The 17357-nt window shown below is 38.6% G+C and overlaps 1 protein-coding gene across 1 annotated transcript in view; it reads right to left on the bottom strand.

Moving 5' to 3' along the window:
* NCKAP1 (NCK associated protein 1) overlaps positions 1 to 6519 on the bottom strand; it is a 98405-nt gene extending 91886 nt beyond the window's left edge. The window contains exon 1 of the mRNA XM_082658454.1: positions 6162 to 6519. Within this exon, the coding sequence (XP_082514580.1) occupies positions 6162 to 6269 (108 nt within the window). The 5' untranslated portion in view covers positions 6270 to 6519. The remainder of the gene's footprint in view (positions 1 to 6161) is intronic.
* Positions 6520 to 17357: the final 10838 nt, after the last annotated feature.

The raw sequence follows: 17357 nt of genomic DNA, 5'->3' as shown, positions 1-17357 counted from the left end.
ATTAACTTATTTAAGTAAAACATGTCAGTACAATAGTATGTGACGAAATGATTAAGTAGGAGATTCTCTCATCACTGTCAGATTAAGTAAATCAAAATCTAATAATTACAGTACTGCAAATTTTTAATAGGATCAAAGTTAAGATTTTACATTTACTAATAAAGACAATATTAAAAACAGTCAACAGAAAAACATGCCTTGGGAATAGAAAAGAATACTGCTATTTTTGTAAACTCCAAGACAGAAAGAAACACACTTACTGGTTACACTTTCTTAATTGCATTTCTTATAATTCATGCAGGGTTTTTCAATGAAAAAACTGTTACCATTTGACTTCAGAAATCAAAATATAAAATGAAAAAGTATATTTAAAATCTCAAAATTAAAGATAGAATATCTGCAATGAGGAAATGATTGTATGCGTCCTTAAAATTAAGGAAGATAAATGCTATTTCACTGTTTCTTTGAGCTTACACCTTCCTTCCTGCTTTATATATATTCTACCCCCAGTTTAAAGCAAAATTTCCTGTTAGTTTTCTTAGTATTACTTGTATGGTCAGTCCTTTCAGTTTGTATATTTTAATATGTCATGAACTAAATATTAGAAATAATCACAAAGGAAAAATGCATATAATATGAAATGTAAATACAAAATACATGTTCTCAAAAATGCTAATAAACTGAATTTTAAATTTCCTAATTCTAAACTATTTCTCATTTTAATACATTACGAAGCTAAACAGAAGTCTTTAATAATCACTGGTATACTGATAATTATGATCTCAATGATCTTTTCATAACAAATCCATACAAAGTTCATACAAAAGTAGTCTAAGAGGAAAATTATTTCTGTAATATAACTGCATATTTCTTTAAGGTTATTGTGTGTTCAAAATCTAATTATGTCTACCACGAAAATTTCACTAATGACTATAAATCTAATGGCAAAAATAAATTAAGAGCTCAGACTTAGGGGTTAAGAAAGAAAGGTGCCAATCCAATTCTTATTTTTTAAAGTAAGAATTGGGCAAATTTAATTCTCCAAATTCAATTGCTTTATCTATAGAATAGGTACCTACATCACAGATCTATGAAGAAAAAAATTTTTTTTAATTTAGCATATAATAGAGTCTCAATAAATAGCAGCTAGCATTACTTTTATTACACCTTATTTTTGTTGAACAATAAAGAGATAAAACTATTTAGTTCTAACACATAAAATGTACATCTACTGAACATGATCTGAAATTATTGTTAGAATTTTACTTAACAGTAACACTGCTAGTAAATTATCGAAGAATACAAATTAAATTTTTAATCATCCTAGCCAGTTAAGGACAAGAATTTTCAACACTGACACACTTTCTCATCTGGCTCCACTCATTTTTAACACATTGGATGTAGCTAGATAAATATGTCCATCCCTGTAATTTTCTTAAAATATAAGTATACTAGCAATAGATTAAGAACCCTAATTTCATTGATATATAAACTGTACCATGCTGCTTCCTCAATTTTATTTTTGGAAAGAACCTAATTGAATCATAATACAAAATATGCATGCACATATGTCAGCATTTGTACAGAAAATTGTTTAACTATATACAGCTTATTTTTAAAAGTGGGAGATGAGCAGGCAGAGAATTTTTGAAGTCATGTTTGAGTTTTTGACAATAAACCTGTATTCCTTTTATAATCATTAAAAAAATTAATATTTAAGTTATTTAACAATTCCACAAAGGAAACACAAGATGGATAATCTACCCCTGCCACTTAAAAAAATAATTTTTTTTCCTATGCAATTTTTCAGTGACCTTAATCTCCTCAGCCTACCATCCAGCATAACAAGAAACAGAATTATCAAATCTTCATTTTTTACAAGCAGCTTCCTTGAAAGTTACAGATGTAGTAGGATTTGTTTATGTAAATATATATATTATTTAAATACAGATTTATGAAGAGACTGTTCTCTTCTTAACACGTTTAAGGATCTTGATAATGAAATCTCCCTGGGGAAAAAAATCTTATGCATACTAACAATGTTTATTAGTCTACAACTTGCCAGAATCCCAATCTTTGGAACATGTTCCTGCTCCTGATCAACCAACACAGAAAATAAGGCCCTAAATGAAGAGAAACGTAACACTGAAAGGGAAGACTAAATCTGATTCCCCTCGCTTTACCTCGACTGCATCCTTCACATACATTTTTTTTCCTCCATTAGATAAGCAGATACCAGCTAAAGACTTGCAATTTTACACTGCTATTCTATTAATTTCTTTCCTCATGAAATAAATTCATCCAAAATCACGGGGAGAAGACTGTGGGAAAAAAGTACTCCTCAAATAAAGAAGTAAAAGTACATTGAAACCTGCAAAAATACACCATTAAAAAGAAGTTTGCAATAGTTGGGTAGGTCTTTTCTCCTTTTCTATCCTTTAAAATTGAAGCAATAATTTAACAAGATGAAAAATATGAAAGTATTAACTGATACCTTTTGTTATCCGTTGTTATCAAGTTCATGTTGGTGATGGTGTAGGAAAAAATAGAAAAAACAAGAAAGAGTAAACAAGAAAAAAACATTTTTAAGGTTAGCTAAAATGTCTTCTGTTGGAATTTCGGCATATGTGTTTGCTAAGCAGTAGTAAATTATTTCAGAGAAACAAATGTTGCCCCAAAAAGTTACTGAAACTCCTAAACAAATACTATCTTAGATTCAGAGAAGTTTTAAACTGTTTTCACATTGTTATTATCTTTTATCTTCACAAAAACAATTCTGTAAAGTAGGCAGAGCACACATTACCATCCCTATATTAAGGAAAACTAAACTGAGCTCAGTTCCTGTTTAAAACAGGCCTTAATGTCTACTTGAAAGATAACATAATCAGAGCTGGAACAGACTTTAGTGTTCCTTTCACAGTTAATTTCCCCCCATTTTACAGATGAGGAAAAATGAAGCTCAGGGAAGTCAAGACACCTACCCAGTATTACAAATCTCTCAGAGACAGACTGAAACATTGGAAGGCAGGTCTCCTAACTTCTGGCCCAGTACACTTTATTTCCACCACCACACTGCCTGCCATGCCATAGTAGCAGATATAAAAGTAGCCTGAAAATGTTAAAAATCACTATATAAGTGAGTAGCATTATTAGGTCCAGAAAAGGGAAGACATATTTTTAATTTTAAAAAAATTAAGGAATTATGCAAATAAATTTAAATGTGAAACTATCTACCACCTTCACCTTTTTTTCCTAAAATCCTCCTTTATGTGTTCTTACATCCCTGATTAGACTACAAATTCCTTAAAATTTTCATAACCTGTACATATAAGGATCTCAAAAAATTTTCAATTGATGAAATTTTATTTAAAAAAGCAAAACATTTTCCAGAAACCATGTTACATTCCCCTAATAAGCATTAAAGTCTATTACTCTTGATTACAGTAACTTAAAAAGTTATTTTACTTAGGTCACTGAAGTATTTTTCACTGTGTATGCTCACTAAAATATTGCCATTGCAGACTTTCAATTGAAACAGAGCAATCAGATCTGATAGACAATCTAATGCACACATGCATTAATAAAAATGTGATAATTGACTGGCAGGCACGTATTATGCGGTAGAAGTTTTTTTTGAGGTATAAGAGATAGAGATTGAAAAGATTATGTGGTTTATACTGTCATAAAAATGTAAACAGCAGGAACCTTATAAACACATGGTAAACAGATCTCACTCACTTTTTTGGCAAGATTTTTGAACAAATGTTTCAATCCTAGCCAGCCAGGAAGCTATGCCAGCCTTTATAGACAACTCTATACAGGGCAAAAGATTCAAAATCCATCTGATGTATGTGTATGCAAAATCACACAAGGAGAGCAGAGCAAAAGCTATTACTATTAAAACTAGAGCAAGATTATACACATATTCATATATATGTTGCATATATATAAAATATACTATACATAATGTATTCATCCTTTTCAACAAGTCCTAACTGAAGGCCTCATGGACCAGGTAGGACCCTAAGTACCAGTAATTCAAAAATAAGTAACACTGTCCCCACCCAGAGAGAACTCACAATCAAGCAAGGTAGAAAAATATTTCTCAAGAAATTATAAATGCGTTAAGTGCTGAAATATAGCATTTCAATAATTCAAAATATGAGCCACTTGGATATAATGATCACATTCAACTCATTTTAAATTTTACTAGTTTAATAATACAAGAGCCTGGAGTTTCTCAAAACAGGAAGTGAAAAAAAAATATGCTTTTGAGAAAAGGCAGTGAACTGGAATTACAAGCATTCAAATGCTTAGAATTTAGTCCAACCTTATTTCATTTATGAAGATGAAATATGTAAAGTTTGATTGTATTTATGCCATAAAAACGTTCAATGAATGCTTTAAAAAAAGGTATTTTGCCCAAATACCCAAATCACTTTTGATGTTACTCTCACTTCCTCTTCTGGAAACCATCATAACCATTTCCTTTAACCACAATACCACATGTCTAGAAACTTTTAGTAATGTTTGACTTGCTCGTTTTTTGCACAAAGGGCATATAGGAACCAATTTCCAAGTTTGTTAAGGAGCATAATTTCACAAAAAAGTTCTGGTCAATACAACCTATAAGTAATACTATCTAAAATTAAATTATTCCTAATTTACATAAATTTACAACCAAGGCTCATTGGTAAATGCAGAGGGCTTCTTTATAATGACCCTGAGCTCCTGCCACATAAAATGTAACAAAGTGAACAGGCTACTATCCCGATTGCACTGCGTTTAAAGTCAACCAATCCTCACGTCCAGGTAAGCGACTGGAACATAGCTATCTTTACACAAAATTTACCACTATTAAGCCAGGACAGTTTTTCCTCCTTTAGAATTCAGTGTCTACATCAAATTGTTCAAATAAGTCAGTTTTACACAACCCCATGTATGAATTTTTTTTAAATATTCTTTCTTCAGGAGTCCTAATTCACAAGGGCTACAACTCTACTGCTACGATTAAACTAAAAAGAAACCTTCAGGATGCAATAAAAAGCCAACAAAAATAATTACGAAGATATAACATCAAATACACATTGGAAACTGTCAGGATCTAGATTGCCACAAAAAATCTTAACTTTCTCTTTATCAAATTATTTAAAACTTTAACTTTGTCTTAAAAGAAAGAGGATTTTGGTCTTTCTTTCCTAAGATAAATTAATATTTGTTCTATCTTTACATCTATTTTCTTAACTCCAACTCAGCCCCTCATTCCTTAATCTGCTGAAGCCACGTAAAGACTTTCAATGGGCCTATTAGCTAGATCTACTCAAATTATCAGAATACGCTATAAAATCAGCAGTAATAGCAACATATTCACAGTTTTTATTTTGTATAGACGCCGAACTTTAAGAAATGATGTTTTGGTATTATCAGACATGGTTGGAAAAACTAAGATGAGGAGGAGTAAAGAGGGAAGGGAGAGAAGGTTGTTATTCCTGTTCTAGTGACTCACAACCCAGAAGTATTTCAGGAGAAAACTGGTTCCACCCTCACTTCCCCCTCCTCTCCACCTTCAAAATGAAATAATTCCAAATCGTCAACACGCTCTCTAATGGCTTTTATTTGGCAATCTAAAATAAAATGGCAAAAGTGGAGGGGATGCGGGGTTCATCCTGATTAGCCATTCCCTTCCCACATTCCCACACTTAACAAACCCAAAACAGAAAACTGCTTCCATCTCCGCCAGGTTCCTACCATCCGACCTCAGTTATTGAACACCCAAGTTTTCCTATCCCCCTCTTAGACTCTCGCCCACCCACCCTCCTCTCTTTCCCGTAGAGCCCGTTCCGGGAGCCGGGGCGCCGAGGAGGGGGCGAGAGCGGCGGCGGCGCCCCTCACCCCGCGCCGGGCCGGCCGGATCTGGCCGCTGGGAGCGGGGAAATGGCTCCTCTCCGCCCCTAGCCGGCCCGCGAGCCAGCAGGAGAGGCGCTGGGACTCCGCAATAGGCCGCGGCGCATCCCGGCGACCCCGGCCGGGCCTGCAGCCGCGAGGCGGTGATTTCTGTCCCGGGAGCCGCCCGCCGCCCTCACCGCCCGGGCCTCCCCCGCTCTCCATCCCTCCTCAGCCCACCCGCCGCCCCCGCCGCGGCCTCGCCGGCCCGTGCGCACCTTCTTGATGTTGTAGAGGCGGGTGAGCATGCCGACGCCCCGGTCGTTGAGGATGGTGAGCTTCTCCGCCAGCTTCTGCTGACTGGGCTGCAGCACGGAGCGCGACATGGTGGTGGTGGTGGTGGTGCCGCCGCCGCCGCCGGCCGCCTCGCGCCCAGTCACCGGACCGCGGCCTCCGCAGCTACCTCTGTCGGGCCTCCTCCCCTCCCGCCCGCGACCTCCGCCTCAGGGGAGCGCGCCCATGGCCCCCGCGCCTTTAACCCGCGCCGGTGACAGAGCGAGCCGCGGCGGACGCCTCGGGGTCCCTTTCCCCTCAGCAGCCCGCGCCCCGGCAACCTCCTGCCTTCCGCCCGCCGCCCTTCCGTCCCCACCCCCGGCGCTCTCCGCCCCAGCCCCCACCGCGCCGCCTTCCCGGGCTCCTCCACTAGGTGTGGCGGCGGCGGCGTCGTCTCCGGCGGCTGAGAACGAGGCCGCTTCCCGCAGCCCGGGACGAGTGCTCGGTCACCTGATCGGCCGCGCCGGCGCCCCCGCGAGGCCGGACAGAGAACTGCGCCTGGGGGCCCTCGCCCTCCCCGCCCGGCTCCGCTGCTACCGCCGCTCGGGACGCGGCCTCGGCCCCACACCCGTCTCGACCCGGCCTGGCCCGCCCACTGCCCCTGAGCCCGGCAGGGGAGTCTAAGTCGGAACCTGATGAAGTCACGTTTCTCTGTTCGCCACACACCCTTCTCCTTCAAGTTCCCAAAAGTTGCCTTTCCACACCACCTCCGTAAAGAAACCACCAGAAGCCCGCGGGGAGGAGTGGGGCGGGGGCAGGGCGGGTGTTTTTCTGGCGAGTTTCTCCCGAGAGTGGGCTGGTGGCTCCATGCGCTTCTCCCTCCCACTGCTTGACAGACGTTCCCGGCTGAACACAGCAGATGTGCTCTGCGAGGCGGGCGTCGCCTCTCTTTCCCTCCCCATCCCATCCTGACTCTCCTGCCTCAAGGCAGTTCGTGAGAGAGGAGGTCGGAAGTGAGGGCAGCTCGAGTTCCTGAGATAATCAGAATCTGGAATTTGTCGACGAGGATCACCCTTCCGGAGAAGACGCCAATAGAAGAGGCCCTGGCATGTGGGAGGCAGAAAGAAATGTTTGTTCAATGAATGAAGGAACGGTCCCATTTTTTTTTCTGGCCTCCACCCCAAATCCCACCCCTTCTTGAGAGCATTCTACTTTTCCATCTCTCTTTTCTTTTTTCCTGATCAATTTCCTCCCAGTCACACCCGAAGGCTACTCCCTCTGGTCAAATATATTAGATATGGTTCCAAAAGTGACCAAAATTAAGGATTTATGTCATTGACTGGGGTGAGGAATTCCAGCAAAGAGGAGTCAAGCTGTTCTGATGGTTTTTTTCGCCCTAATTTCCTCTGATATATTAATCTTTTATATTATATTCATTAATTTTAAGTGAATGACAAAATATTCTGCCACCTTCAGTAAACGACATTGTAAGAGTAAATATCATTTCATTCATCAAAACACTTTAGGGAAAGGAAATTTTGACGAATATCTTTTGAAACATTTTTTAAGCTAGTATACGTACAGTTCCTACAGAAATCTTCGTTTTAATATGCCAAGGAGAGAAAGGCAGTAGACGGACTGAATTTGATTTAAGAAGCTTTAAATAGAGTCCTAAGTCCACCAAAAAGTCCTACCTGCCTTTGTGCTTGGAATCCTATACACAGAACTTAACTTGAATGAAGGTTTTTAATGCAAACACCTCAGAGAGATCACCTATTGAGCTATTATTAGTCATTAGCACGTTGGGGGGATTTAATTTATCTGGTTACATTCCAACCTGATAGTTTAAATATTAATTTAGAGGAGGTAAGAGTCTGGAGCCTGAGATAGTGAGAGCAGACCTGGGAAGGAGAGGTCCAGGGAGGGGCTTGGAGAGTAAAGATGTGCTCTTTTCAGGGACCACAGACAAATTTAACCAGAGGCAGAATTACAGAATCACACCAAAGAAAGGTTATATCATTTTCTACCTTTTCAAAACTCCTGTATAGAGAGAACAAGAAAATGGTGCCATATTAAAATTTGAACACAACTATCACTCAAGAAAAGCCACTGTCATGTTTCCATATGAACTTGAACATTTGTAGCTGCTTATAACTCAGAGTACCCAATAGAGGGAGAACTCTGTGGATTCTAGTCTCATTATTGAATTTTTATTATAAACAACTTTTAGACATATTGGCCCTAGATTGAATGGAACATGTCTATTCGAGTAAAAGATATTAGGTCTAGATGAAGTATTCACAATTCTTGCATTTCTCTACATTTTCCATCAAAAAGCATTTTGTTATTAAGAGCCAACCCTTTGGAAGTTTGACTGTATGTGTAGTATAAACTATACTGTCAGTGCTAAGGTAATAATCATATATTTTGCCATGCATGTATGATTTTATGGCAAGTGTAATTAGTATGTGTCATTTTATATTTCCTCTCAGTTTTCATACCATGTGAATCAGTCTATAAAGTTATTAAAAGAATTGCCCCTCTTGTAGATTTTTTTCCTGCTATAGTTTTCTGGAAAAGCATAACATTTTAAGAGTGATTAGGAAAGTTAAAAAAAGACATTAGGAAAGTAAGTTTTAAAAAGCATGATTGGGCTTCCCTGGTGGTGCAGTGGGTGAGAGTCTGCCTGCTGATGCAGGGGACACGGGTTCGTGCCTGGGTCCGGGAAGATCCCACGTGCCGCGGAGCGGCTGGGCCCGTGAGCCATGGCCGCTGAGCCTGTGCGTCCGGAGCCTGTGCTCCGCAACGGGAGAGGCACAACAGTGAGAGGCCCGCGTACCGCAAAAAAAATAAAAATAAAAAGCATGATTGAAGATTTTATTTCCCTCATCATATCAAGCACGCTCTTCACAGTTCCCTTCGTACTAAAGATTTTCAAATAGTTTCTCTTCAGTTAAGAGATTTCCACTGTTTGGCTCAGAACATAAGCATTCAGAGAGATTTAGAAAGTAGAAGACAGCTTCATATTTGTAGTAATCATAGAAAGTTAGCTAGCATAGACCAGTATACCTTAAAAAATGTGAATTTTACTGTACATAAAGTATATCTTAATAAATCTGACTAAAAGTTCTATATCTATGTTTGAAATTTTATTTTTTTATTGAGAGAAGTATAATGGTACCCACTCTAAGGAAAGTAAACATTTGAAAATCCTAATTGGAAAACGTTCAATCATTCATAGTAACAATCCTGGATGGATTTAAAGAATATTTTTCTATTCTATATAATAATCAAACTTATGTGTTTGATTGAACAATAAATACTTAAATTGTGCAAAGTGCTGTTGTTCTAGGAGGAGATATAAAGCTGTATAAGATATAGATTTTAATCTCCTTGAGCTCACATTCTCGGTGAGAATAGAAATATACATAAGGCCTGAGATACAGGGCTACAAGAGAAACCTAGGGAGAAGAGTTCCAACCTGAAGTTCCTGAAGTTCCTAAGAGTTATTCTAAAACTTACATTTGGGCTTTGAACGAGAAGTCAGTCTTGGACTTAAAAACGTATAGAAAAAGGGTTTCCCTGGTGGCATGGTGGTTGAGAGTCCGCCTGCCGATGCAAGGGACACGGGTTCGTGCCCCAGTCCGGGAAGATCCCACATGCCGCGGAGCGGCTAGGCCCATGCGCCATGGCTGCTGAGCCTGCGCGTCTGGAGCTTGTTGCTCCGCAACGGGAGAGGCCACAGCAGTAGAAAGGCCCGCGGACCGAAAAAAAAAAAAAACTTAGAGAAAAGGACACTCTAAGCAGAAGGTGCAACTTTAATAAATGCAAAATGATTTTTAAAAAGTGCAGGAAAATAATAGGAATTCTCATTACGTACATGAAAGAAACAATGGGAAATAAAGCTGGAGGTAGAACAGAAAATATGTAGGCCTATGATTGCTAAAGCGGGAGAAAAAAATTCAATGGAGAAGAAGAAATATCCAAAAAAAATGGGAGAACTAAAGGTAACTCTTGGGAATTTGAGGTTAATAAAGAAAATTTGAAATAGTTGCTGACTGTGACAAGGATTCCTAATTATCCTTCAGTATATTTCTCTTTCTTCCTTAGAATAAAGACTACATCTCCCAGTCTCCCTTGCAGCCTAGTATGGCCATATGACTAATGTTCTGGCCATTAGGATGTAAGCTTTCAGGAACCTTCCTTAAGAGACTGCTGTGATCTCTTTTTGCCAGTCTTCCCTTCTTACCTCGTTCTTCCACATGAAACAAGGATGCAATGACCACTATCTTAGGACATGAAGACAATGGCCACTCACTAAGGATGGCAGAACATAGAAATAGAAGGTACAAGTGGGCTTCTTAGAGCAGAACTACCATACTAAACCTGCCCTTTCTACATCTGGATTTTGTCTGAAAGAGAAAGTTTTATTTAAGCTTCTTTTATCTGGGACTTCTTTAAAAAATTACTCACAGCCCAACCTTATACTAAATGATAACAGTTTTTGAGGTCAACATTATAGTATCATTACTAGGAATAAAACAAGGACTAATAATTAGATTTAATATTGACTAAGTGTTTTTGTACTGTGTCAGGTGCTACTATTTGAGTTACATTTTCTCATCACCTCTCTCAACAATACTTTGAGCTATTATTATCCTCATTTTATAGGTGAGGAAACTGAAATACAGATAGTTTTTTTGTTTTATAGGTGAGGAAACTGAAATACAGATAGTTTTTTTGTTTTTAACTACTGAAGTGATAAATCTGGTACTAGATTCTTTATCAGTCTAACTCCAGAGTTCATGCATATTCTTAACCACTGTGATGTAACTGACAACAAGTTGGATGGCATACATTTGGCATGCATCAGTGAACATGATTCTGTAGTTTCTGCTAGAGTTCCTTAACTCTGCCCAGACCTTCATAAACAGTCCCTTCATTAAAGTTTCTTCAGTTAACAGCTAGACTCTGCCATATTTTTCCCAGATTGGTATACCAGTCTTTTAGGTGGTTTTCTTTAGCTTTGCCTCCTCCAGAAACTAGAATGGGAATTATTTCTGTAACACTTTTTGCTAATCATGAAGTATATTTCAGTTTGCCTTTTTAAATCACCCAGCCTTCTGTTCCTTCCCTATTGAAGACAAAAAGAAAGAAAAATTGAGGAAGAGCTTCTTCCTGGGTTCTTAGGGTAAAGCCCTTTGATTAGGATATCTCCTGACAAAGTTAATGTTCCACTTATTTTTTTTCCTCTTTCTCTCCACTAATTCTTAAAGACAAATGCAACATTTTTCCTCACATCAGACTTCAAACCAGGTAGCTATGTATGACTAGAAAAGTATGACGAAATTTCTCTGAGAAATAGCCTAGAAATATCATAGTAGACATATATTGGTTTTGTCTGTCTTCCATCCCTTCCTATTGTGAAACTGCTACCTTCTGACAAAATTGAGTGCAGAAAGCAAAAAATGAGTCAGGCTGTGGGGAAAACGATCAGGCATATGTAAACAAGAAATTAATGGAGTGTTGCAAGGAATTTTACTTTTTAAATTGTTTTAAAGACTGCATGGACTTCCCTGGTGGTGCAGTGGTTAAGAATCCACCTGCCGATGCAGGGGACATGGGTTTGATCCCTGGTCTGGGAAGATCCCACATGCCACAGAGCAACTAAGCCCATGCGCCACAACTACTGATTCTGCACTCTAGAGCCCGTGAGCCACAGCTACTGAGTCCACGTGCCACAACTACTGAAGCCTGCGCAACTAGAGCCCGTGCTCAGCAACAAGAGAAGCCACTGCAGTGAGAAGCCCACACAACGCAACGGAGAGTAGCCCCCACTCGCGGCAACTAGAGAAAGCCCACGCACAAAAATGAAGACCCAATGAAGCCAAAAATAAATGAATAAATAAATAAATAAAGACTGCATATATTTGGGCCATACCAAAGACAGAGGAACCGACTTTGGGTGAAGAACTGTGGAAAAGGACAATAGGAGATTTCACTGTGGTTTAATTGTGGTCATAAAAAGGATAGACAGTAAGATATATGCTAAATCCATACTTAAACTTCTGTTCTCCTACATATCCAAAGACCACAGGGTATGAAAATTTACTCAACTAAAAATGATTAAGAAAATGAATAGGGAAAAGATGGAGCAACAGTATCCCAGTATCTGTAGTAAATGAATAAGGAGTTAAGGCTTAGCCAGAGATTGCAACTTGGTATTGCAAAGGAGTAACCAAGACAGGTCTAAATGAAACATAAGATGTCTCCAGTAGTCAGCAGAAGACATGCCAGAAATAGAACTGATCCAAAAAGTTCAAAAAGAAAACAATGAAAAATTCATTACAGCCTTGATCTTGACCATTCACATCCAATGAAATTCATCTTACAGCCTGCCAGATCTTGATAATGCACTTCACACATGTTTATTTGCTTCTGTTCTGCAAACTGAAGATAGATTTATCTTTCCTTTTAAATTCACTCAAAGAACTTCAGTTTTTTCTGTGGAAAAACTCTAATGTAATGAACAATTTCAGTTTATGATTGGTTTTAAACTTTCTTGGTTCTTTTCTCAGTACAAAGGACTTGTGAGTTTTGGGGTCTTTTTAAAGAAATTTATTGTGCTTAGACTTATACCTAAATAGTAGATGACGTATCAGTGTATACATACACTTATTGGTTGATCTTTGGAGTTTGGTCTTAAGTATTTTTAAAATATTAGAATGCTACATGTAAAATTGGCAAAAACAATGGTAGAACAAAACTTGAGTTAGAATACAGGCTAAGCCTACGATGATAACCAACTTCCAGCTGAACATAAAATCCATTTATATTTTACATTTAGTCTACCTTAAAGATGAACAGTTTTTCAAAAATTGAGAAGGATATTGAACATACTGAACTGGACCTCCAAGGAGAGCTCTAGACTAGAGATGTAAATTTAGGATCATCAGAATGTGGGTGGTATTTGGAATCATGGCAATAGATGAGATCAGTTTTGGAGAGAGTATTTTTTTTTTTTTTTTTTTTGTGGTACGCAGGCCTCTTACTGTTGTGGCCTCTCCCATTGCAGAGCACAGGCTCCGGACGCGCAGGCTCAGCAGCCATGGCTCACGGGCCCAGCCGCTCTTGGCATGTGGGATCTTCCCAGACTGGGGCACGAACCCATGTCCCCTGCATTGGCAAGCGGACTCTCAACCACTGAGCCACCAGGGAAGCCCACAGGAGAGAGTATTTTAAAAAGGAAACTAGGGCCTAGTCCAAAGCCCTGAAGAACTCTGAATTTTAGGAATCAGATACAAGAAGAGTAGTCAGCAAATAAGACTGAACAGGAGTGTGAAGGGAACCAGAGACTAGGGCAATAGCTGGAGGGGTCAAGGGAGGGTTCTTCATCTATTTTCAGTAGTAGTTGTCAGATTATCCTGTAGAGAGGGAGAGAATTATAACTCAGTACAGAGAGAAAGCATAATCAAAGGTACAGAAGCCTTGACAAAACAGGAAGGAAAGAGATGAAGGGGAAGCTGATGATAAACAGCCAAACTAATGTTGACCAGGTGTTTCAGGAAAAGACAGGATAATGATACTAGCTAACATTTGTTGAGTACTTGCAATGTGTCATGCTCTGTTCCAAGTGTCTTACATGTATTAATGTGTTTTTATCTTCATAACAAACTCTGAAATAGGAACACTATATCATTCCTATTAAAAAGATGAAGAAGTTGTACCTAAGGTCACAACTGGTAAGGGGAGGAGCTCAGGCTATTAACCACTTGATGTGTACACTGATGTAGGTCAATAGAATTGGTTTGTGGAAGATCAGAAAGTTTTCTCATATCTTGTATTTTCTCAATAAATTAGAAATAGTTCATCAGCCTAAACAGGAGGTCATGTGTCAGAAATTGTTGAATGTTCATTTGAGTTTGATGTCATATATTTAAATGTCTAACAGAAAAAAGCCTAGGCTCTGGGGTCAGACTGACAGGGTCTGAATCCTGGTTTTGCCACTTACAGTCGACCTTGGATATGTGACCAAAGCACTCTAAACCTCAAATTTTCACCTTAAATGGAAATGATTGTACTTACCTCACTGGATTGTTTGAGGAATGTATGGGATAATTTTTAGGACTGTACCTTGTGTAATTCAGTGAGTATAAATATTTGTTGTTACTACTATTATGGTGATTATTATTACTGCCTCAGTCTGCCCAGTTGTGTGATTTTCTACATTGGTACATGGCACAAAAGAGATGGAGGGTTGTAGATTTTTCTTTTTTTAGTTGAGTGCCATGGAGAGAGAGAGTGGCAAAGGAGTTGAGAGTAGTGGTTAGGGAACAATATAGCTAACTCTGTATTTTAGCACTTAACCAAAAAAATTTTAAAACCTACCTAATTATATTAACATTGCTTTGCTTGACAAATTCTATTTCAAAGTAATAATTTTTGAAAATGACATTTTCTCTATTTCATGTTAGACACACAGCATAATCATTAAGCTTCTAAGTGCTGATTATGTGCAAATGTTAGGGACACTAAATAATTTCTTATTATAAAATATACATTATGCTAAAATATTATAAACGCATTATAAGATGATTTCCCTCCATTAAAACATCACTGAAGTCTAAATGTTTACAATAAGTCAAGTGTTCACTGATACATAAATTCAACTTTCTATTCCCACTTAAATTCAAATCCAGTGTTACTTAACCACCATCATACAAAACTGCTACTGTTTCTCTGCTTTAAAACTATGAACATTCACTGTCCCACCCAGATTATTTGCATGTTACATTTTTACCATTTCTTCCATTATTTCTAATTAGTTCAACTGGTTACTCTTTTCCCAACAAAACTTTAGAATCAGAATTTATTCAAACTTTCCACAATTACTTTGTGTATTTCTCTCATTCCCAATGGTCTTTATTTGTGCTGTATTTGAAATGATAGGATGAACAGTTAACTTTCAGTTTGTGAAGAGAGGAAAGCCATGTTTCCCAGCTAGTATCAAATTTTTAAATTATTTCATATCATAGATTCCACATTTACAATATTAGGAGCATGTTAAAACAAATTTTAAGGCTTCCCTGGTGGCGCAGTGGTTGAGAGTCCACCTGCCGATGCAGGGGACACGGGTTCGTGCCCCGGTCCGGGAAGATCCTACATGCCGCGGAACAGCTGGGCCCGTGAGCCATGGCTGCTGAGCCTGCGTGTCCGGAGCCTGTGCTCTGCAACGGGAGAGGCTACAACAGTGAGAGGACCGCGTACCGGAAAAAAAAAAACAACCCACAAACTTTAGCATATACGTATAAATAATTTCTTGTGTCAGCTTTTAATTATAGAATGGTTTGATATTTGTAAGTCGATTTAAATAAAAAATATTTATGTTATCTAATATATTAGATTTAAAAATGGTAGTCATTCTGTTATGTAATAGATTAGTTAAAAATGCAACCACTAGTTTACAAACTACAGCACTTCCAAACACCAGAAGGGAAGGTTGGTAGTCAATCAGTTCTGGAAATAACAAAGTTAGCCTAGCTCACGCTCTTGTTTTAAGAGAGGGTGTGATAGACTTAAAGCTCATGAATTGAATCAGAAGAAAGGAATGAAGCGAACAACTCATCTTTACTCATTTCCCCCAAGGAGTTGAAGCAGAAACAAAAGCAAAGCTGCAATCATTTTTTCCTTACATGTTGGTCTTTATAGGCCAAATTAATTCTTGGTTCTAACTAAGGTTCCTAATTAGCTTTGGCTCATGGACCTTATATAAGTCTAGTAAAACTAGGCATCCTATCCATAAAAATATACAAAATTTTAGTGCAATTTTAAAGAGTTCATTGTCTCACTAAAGCCAATATAAAGACCCATGGACACAAGATTCAGAACCATTCTGGATTGTAATGTGTCCATCCAAAAAGGTACAGTAAGGGCAATTGTATACCCAAAGTAATCATGTGTTAAATGTCCAGGTTTAACCTGACATAAATGTTGAAAAACAAATTTTTAGACCATCATCCAAAGATGCAAAAAGTATCTCTTTCCTGATCAGTTCAATGCATTAAAACCGACTCTATGGAAATCTTTCCACAGAAGTGATAGGGTAGACTTTGTAATCTACATGCTATCAGGACAAAATATCCCACCATAGTTAGATTACTCAAGTTCCCTCTTTATCTGCCTCCGTCTGGCTGCCAGACCTTTGTCACCTCCAACAGAAGGTAGGAAGGAGAACCGAAAGCACGCAACCCAAGTTGTTTTATTTTCAATTGAATACCTTGACTAAACAGTTTAGTGCAAAGGAAACTGCTATTTAGCACTAAATTTTTGAATTACTTGCAAGTTATCATTTGCCTACGTAGCCTTTCTCTTTCTGCTATGTATAATTCAGGGTTGGCTGCCTCCTTAATGAAACATACAGTACTTAAAGGGATTCTATGGCTTCTGCACATTACATAAGCCATAGTTAGTCTGCCTCAGGATGACTGCAGAAAAATTGTAAATTTAGTCTCAGAAGTCTGGTGCTAAAGCAGAGCCAGCCAGCTTTTCAGCTTTCAAAGCTGCTTTGTATAAAGCAGCACATTTGAAATCTGTTGCTGGTACACTCTATTCATACTGGACTTATAACAAGTAAAACTTCACATGAAGAAGAAAGGGACATAGGATATATGAAAGGATCACAAAAATGCAAAAAGCAATAAATTCTAAGAAAATCCAGTATTGGTTAGGTTTTCAAATACCTAGACATTTATATGTCTTTGAATGTTGACAAGGTACTCTTGTTAGTGAAATGTCTCCTCTCTTGACCTCGATGCCTGGTGGCAACTTCCCCCTTTACACTGTACGATATGCCCTAAGTTTCATACTGCTATTGCTTTTTCAGGTAGGCAAAAAGTAAATATATAGTAAATACCACCACCATCATTTAACATTAAATAACTGTTTGACACAAAACAGTGCAACTTGACTACAATTATCAGAGTTAGGTGAGGTGGCTTAAATTCTTTGTGGAATGAGATAATGTGAAAAAGATAATCAAAAAACTAAGATTGGGCTTCCATGGTGGTGCAGTGGTTGAGAGTCCGCCTGCTGATGCAGGGGACGCAGGTTCATGCCCCTGTCCGGGAAGATCCCACATGCCGCGGAGCGGCTAGGCCTGTGAGCCATGGCAGCTGTGCTCCGCAGCGGGAGAGGCCACAACA

The sequence above is a fragment of the Grampus griseus genome (assembly GCF_964374135.1).
Source record: "Grampus griseus genome assembly, chromosome: 7".
Taxonomy (NCBI): Eukaryota; Metazoa; Chordata; class Mammalia; order Artiodactyla; family Delphinidae; genus Grampus; species Grampus griseus.
Note: the sequence above shows the minus strand (reverse complement) of the source record. Positions and strands in the feature narration are given on the sequence as shown.